The sequence below is a fragment of the Micromys minutus genome (genome assembly GCF_963924665.1).
Source record: "Micromys minutus genome assembly, chromosome: 1".
In the NCBI taxonomy this organism is placed as follows: domain Eukaryota; kingdom Metazoa; phylum Chordata; class Mammalia; order Rodentia; family Muridae; genus Micromys; species Micromys minutus.
In genome coordinates this window covers 43,094,861-43,100,860 of record NC_137969.1, presented here as the reverse complement: position 1 = coordinate 43,100,860, position 6,000 = coordinate 43,094,861, and the positions used below count along the sequence as shown (strand labels likewise).

Sequence of the window (6,000 nt, the reverse complement as noted above, 5' to 3'; positions counted from 1 at the left end):
AACAAGTGGGGAGGGACCAGGGAGCTTGGGAAAACACCCTTTACAGACTTGGGGTCTGTCACTAGCCAGACCGCATAGGCCCCTCTGCCTTGTTGACCGTAGGATCACTTTGATTCCCATTCTTAGCTTTGCTGTCATGGCTGTAGTGCATTGGGAGGGGCGTAGGTCAAATGAGGGTTCAGGATGTTCCCCCCCACCAGCTCTTGGGGGAGCCTTAAAGATCCTAATTTTAAGCACCCACCTTGCATTTGACATCTGCTAGTGGCTTAGGAACACCCTCCTCTCTGGGGAAAGTTAAAACTAACATGGATGGGGGTGGGGTGGGGGGTGAGGGTGTCTGTAAACCTCAGAACACTAGTAAGTTCTATGGAAAAACCACTCTTCTACTGTAACCCTCAATATACCTATTTTTATTTCCTCCCGGGGAATGCCATTGTAGCTTTCCGCTATCCAAGAGACATTTGGAAACCGAGGAGAGAGTTAACCCAAGGCTGAGGGCTGGTGCAGTCTTCCGTTATCTTCTGAGAATGGCCTCCCATCCCTACCTCCTTCTGGGCTTCAGTTGGGATGAGTAGAAAACATCAAAGGAAACATATAGCCTCTTTCTGAGGGGTTGGGGAAGACCGTCTAGGAGGGGATATATTATCCACAATATAACCACAGGTGAGAAGGGCTTCACAACCAACCAACCAATCAATCAATCAATCAATCAATCAATCAATCAATCCACATCTCATCCTGTCAGTGAGGACTCCAGTCAGACAAATACCCCAAAGCCAACAGTCTGATAGGATGTGTTTATATTTACATGGTACATTTCAAAGCAATGGCTACATTGGTCATACATATTAGAAACCATAAAAAAAGTTAAGAACTAAAATGTACATCATACACTTGTATATATATATATATATATATATATATATTTTACAGAGGTAAAAAGGCTTATTATTTAAAAAAAAAATCAATACAACAGGGGTTTTAGTATACAGGGAAATGAATTTTGCTTCAGGCACTTTAATTTGTTAATGTGAGCGAACAGCTTGGGATGAGAGTCAGGGAAACTTCGGAACAGGAAGCCTTTTGGTTAGGTTTTGTTACCACGGATATAAAAATAAAATCTGAATAATTTCTCTCAAATGATTGACGTCAGTATGGCAAAGCTGACTGGGAAAACACTACACACCATTCAGCTGCAGTGTGGCAATTAAACGTATTTACATAAATGTCCCCATGGCTGTCTTTGTGCCCTTAGCCGCTGCCTTCACAAACCAAAAGACTTTGAAGCAGGAGTAAGCATTAGCTAACTCTGAACGGGGAGGGAGCCGGCCAGGGAGGGAGAAAGCAGAGGACAGACAGAGGCAAAGATGTGTATTCTTACTGAAATAAATAGGGGCACTTGAACTGAGGTCTGAGGGAACGGATTAGTGTTGTGCTTTGTAGAGAGGTGAAAGGGCCCGAGGAGAGTCCCTCAGGCTGCGGCAGTCTCTCCACAGCACTGGAGGCTGGCTGGAGGCGTCCAGAGTCTCCTAGCTCAGAGTCCCGACTCGCCACAATGGTGGAGATGGTAGCTCTCCACACCTTTTCTACAACAGACAGCCCCAACCAGTCATCCCAACAAATAAAAAACACCTCCCAACGAACGCACAGCTGATCTTCTACAATGACGGTCCGTCTAAAGAAAAATGCAGGCGGTCGGGACATATGCATGGCGAACACTTTCCCGTCGAGCGCAGACTGGGAAAAGGCCTTTTCCTTTGAAGACTGTGCAATAAAGGGGTGGGGTGGGGAGATTAAGGGGAACTGAGCCTGCCCTCCACCTAATCACTGTGGGAGGAATGACCAGTGGTGACAAACGTGTCCCCTACAGTCCTCATGGAGTTCAGATTGTACTATGCTGGGTATACAACCACTTTCCATATATATATATATATATATAAAAGATATATATCTTTTCTCCCCCCACCCCCCACCCCCAGCGAATTAGAAGCCTTTTGATTGGCTCAGCGACAGGCATAATCACTTGGTGACTTACCCCAAGTGGCAAGTATGGGTGTGGAATGGTAGAAAAGACACTTAGGCATTGAAAGGGGTTTTTTTCTTTATATATGGCCTTGTTTTTTTTTCAAGTATAAATAAAGAATCGAGCCTCAAATTAAAACAAAACAAAACAAAAACATACGCCTAAAAAAATGCAAGCTACCACTCTTTGAATCAATGGTATTTAAAATGCCCCTGATAATATAAAACAGTGTAGTGGGCAGGGAATGGCTACAGTTTCATTCACAACTCTAGTATTTTTTCATCTGGAACTTGTTCGAAGAACACCGGTTTGAGTCTGAATAAATCGATTTGGTTTGTAAAATACTGAGTAAAATTTATCTCACTGATGTGCTATTCTAAATATTGCTAGAATTTTAGAAGTGGCAACAGGATTCAAAAAAGTCCTATTTTACGGGTAAAACGGGCAGGCTCACAGAAACCCAAATCCTCTTGCAAGAGGAAGCAAAGCAATCTGAGGAATTTTTTTTCTTGATTCTCACAAGTTAATCTAGAGTTAAGGCTCAAAAAGTCATTTAAAAGGTTTTGCATCAATGAATGAATTCATCGGGGGGAGGGGCAGGGGAAGAGATGATGGCGGGTTCAAGACATCCCCCCCCCCCCCCCCCCCGTGATGTGGGAGATTTGGCTTTAGGAGTTAAAGTACTATTGTTTTGTGGTACAGGCTTGTTATCCAGCTCACCTCTTCACATAACAGCATGCTGTGGTGATGGTTTCATCATTCGGTCACATCTCTAAGGGACCTATGCTAGTTAGCGACAGGCAAAGCCCAATGGGAAGAAAAAAAAAATCAGTAAACCCTCCAGAAAGGTGAGAAGGAGGGACAGGAAACCAACACTCAGGAAAGACAGCGTGATTATAGGCTGGAAAAATAGTCTATGCCGAAGGCTCCTTTGCTCAGAACACTGCAAAGGGAGTGTGTGGCTGACACGGGGGCGGCAGCTACCCCAGGTTTGGAATGATGTCACCAAGGGACCACGGAGCCTGGCCTCCTCTTATTGGCCTCGCCTTATGGAGTCGGAAGGGAGCCAGGGAGAAGACCGGGGGTGGGGTGGGGTGGGGGAGGCTGCGGCTGGAGAAGGGGAGAGGAGGGAAACTGAGTCACGCAGCGGCTTTGTGCTTCCCACCACAGCACCTGCACATCACTCCACAGTGGTGGCAGGCCCGGAGGGGCAGGTAACAGCACATACAAGGGGCCAAGAAAGACAAGGCAATTAGTGCCATCCACCGGAGGCAAAACTTATCGTCGCTTGTGTCACACGAACAAGGGTCAGTGTAGTCTCCCTCGGGGTCGGACATGCAGTGGTACAGCATGCTGTCCGCGCACCACATACAGCTCACCCGGCGAATGCAAGTTCTCACGGCGTCGGGCGCATCTTGGCAGTGGCCCCTTCGGTTCTCTTCATGATTAAACATGTCCCGGCAATACACACACCGCGACCGTTCGCCGTTCTCCTTCCGCCGCCGGGACTTGGCCCTGGGCGGCTGTGTCTTGATCACACCGCCTTTGGGATCCTCGTTGAAGCCAAAGTCCGATGAATCAACATAGGGATAGGTATATTCGTGTTTGGGGACCTCGCCCTTGGCGAAGCGCACGTAGGAGTCTGCGTCGTCCGTGGTGTCCAAGTATTTGCCGCGAACTGGCGCGTGCCGGTAATCTTCATAACCGGTCATCCAGATCTTCTCTCGGGGGTTGATGCGTACAATTTCTTCATCATCTTCTGGGAAGGTGACCTGGGGGTAGGACCGCGGCAACCGCTGTTTAGGGGGAAAAAAAAAAACCAAACAGACAGTGTTACAGCCCGGGGCGCCACTGACAGCAGTTGGCAAAGGGGGAAAAAAAAATCCCGGAGCATTTTCGGAAAAGGCGGAAACCGAAATAAGCTTGCCAGATCTACGGGTTTGCCTCAGTTATGAGCCTCCTGTTGGAGTGATCAGGTACAGAGGATGGTCATCCCGACTTGGGAGCAGTTCCGAGCCCAGCTGGTAATTCTTACCCAGCAAGATAGAGCCCCGGAGTCAGAATCCCAGGACATGGGATGTACTGCGAGATCACCGCATTCAATGTCATCTTCTGCTACAAAGTGATTCTCTGCTAGTCTGGGCTACAGGAGACCCCCGTCTCAAAAAGCAGTACAGTTTGGTAAGTCCAACATTTCCACCCGAAGAGGAAAAACAGTCCCGCCTTACTTCTAATCCCGCCTCCAGTATCTCAGGTCAGCGGCTCCCAGATCCTGTGAGGATCCTGAAGACTTCCTCCTCCCTCCACACCCTTTTTTGAAAAAATTGTCATGCACTTGTTTGCCCGAATGTATATATGTGTGATCCTGTGTGTAGATGTCCAAGGAAGGCAGAAGAGTGAGCCAGATATCTTAGAACCGGACTTATATGTAGCAGTGAGCTTCTAGCCGTGGGTGCTAGGATGTTCTTTTGCAAGCACATCAGGTTCTTAGCCACTGAGACTTCTATCTGCCCAGCCCTTGCTGATGCTTAACAGCAAAATCATAGCCAGGTGTGGTGGTATGGCTTTGATCCTAGGGTTCAGGAGGTGGAGGCAGGCAGATCTCTGTGAGTTCTAGGACATCCAGAGCTACACAGTAAGACCTCATCTCTATTTATTTGGTGGGTGTGCATCCCACACACGCAGAGGTCAGAGAGCCATTCTACGGACTTGGTTCTCTTGGTCTACCCTTTATGTGGGTTCTGGGGATTAAACTCAGGTCTCTGGGCTTATTCAGCAAACACCTTTGCCGTAGGGGATGCCTCACCAGCTCTTTACAAAAGAAATGATTTCTTAAACAACACACAAGGCTCCCTAGTTTGTGCTGACATTAATCTGACTGAAAAGACAGACACACAAATGGAAAAAAAAAGAATAAGGTCCCAGATACTGATCAAGGCTTGACTCCTAGAAGCATCCCTGATGGTTAATCTTAAAGGTCAATTTGTTGAGAATCACCAGAGAGACAGCCTTGTAGGGGGTTATCCTGATCAGGCAGGAAGATACCCCACAGCCCCCCATATGGGCCACACCATTTCTAGGCAGGAACTCAGGACTGTATAAAAAGGTGAAGGGGAATTGAGTACAGTCATTCTTTAGGCTACTTATTCTGTAGATACAAAATAACCAGGTGCCTTAAGCCTGCTGCCCTTTCCACCACTATTGGCTCCCTTTCTCTTAAAAAAAAAAAGATGTTTGTATCACACAGCAACAACCTCCAAGTGCTGGGACTGCAGGACTGTACTACCACACCTAGTTTTAAAAGAACATCTTGTTGAATTTTTGTTCGTTAAGACAGGGCCTCTCACTTTTAGCTCAACCTGGCTTGGAGCTATCATGTGGCCCAGGTTGGCCTACCTTAGCCTCCCAAAATCAGGATTAAAGGTGTATGCCACCATGCACAGCTAATAAAAGAATATTTTAGTGTTAAAATACTAGAAAGCACATAGCAAAACCATCTTAAAACAGCAACAGAAAACCAAAATCTCCCTGCTCAGTGCTTGCTTCTGTTCATTTCAAATTAGCCTGGAGGCCGTGAAACCCACATAGGCACCCATCCATGCCCCGTGATTTATTTGGGAACTTGTTCTACAGAACAGCCACTCAGTAAATATTTGTTGAATTATTAAATTCGGAACACAGCTACGTCTCGCTGAGCAAGACTGGGCCTGCAGCCCGCATGCTAAGGGCTCACAGCTCAGAGGCCCCTCGGAGAGAGGAACACAGAGGGAGCCTAGCAGAATTCTTGTTGAGGGCCTCCTTCCCAGGGGAACTTCTCATGTTCTCATCAATCAACTGCGGGTGCTCACACCCCGCCTCATGGGGTGATTTGGTTTAAGCCAGGCAGAGCACCCATGGGGTGAGGCTAGGTGTTGTGTGAGGCTAAGCTGCTGCCACCAGCAGCACTTCCACCATGGGGAAGGGGAAAGCAGGTGTGC

General features: G+C 47.4%; 1 protein-coding gene across 1 annotated transcript in view; it reads right to left on the bottom strand.

Annotated features, from left to right (window-relative positions):
• Positions 1 to 2,616: 2,616 nt before the first annotated feature.
• SPRED2 (sprouty related EVH1 domain containing 2) overlaps positions 2,617 to 6,000 on the bottom strand; it is a 94,405-nt gene continuing 91,021 nt past the window's right edge. The window contains exon 6 of the mRNA XM_080917959.1: positions 2,617 to 3,819. Within this exon, the coding sequence (XP_080774085.1) occupies positions 3,163 to 3,819 (657 nt within the window). The 3' untranslated portion in view covers positions 2,617 to 3,162. The remainder of the gene's footprint in view (positions 3,820 to 6,000) is intronic.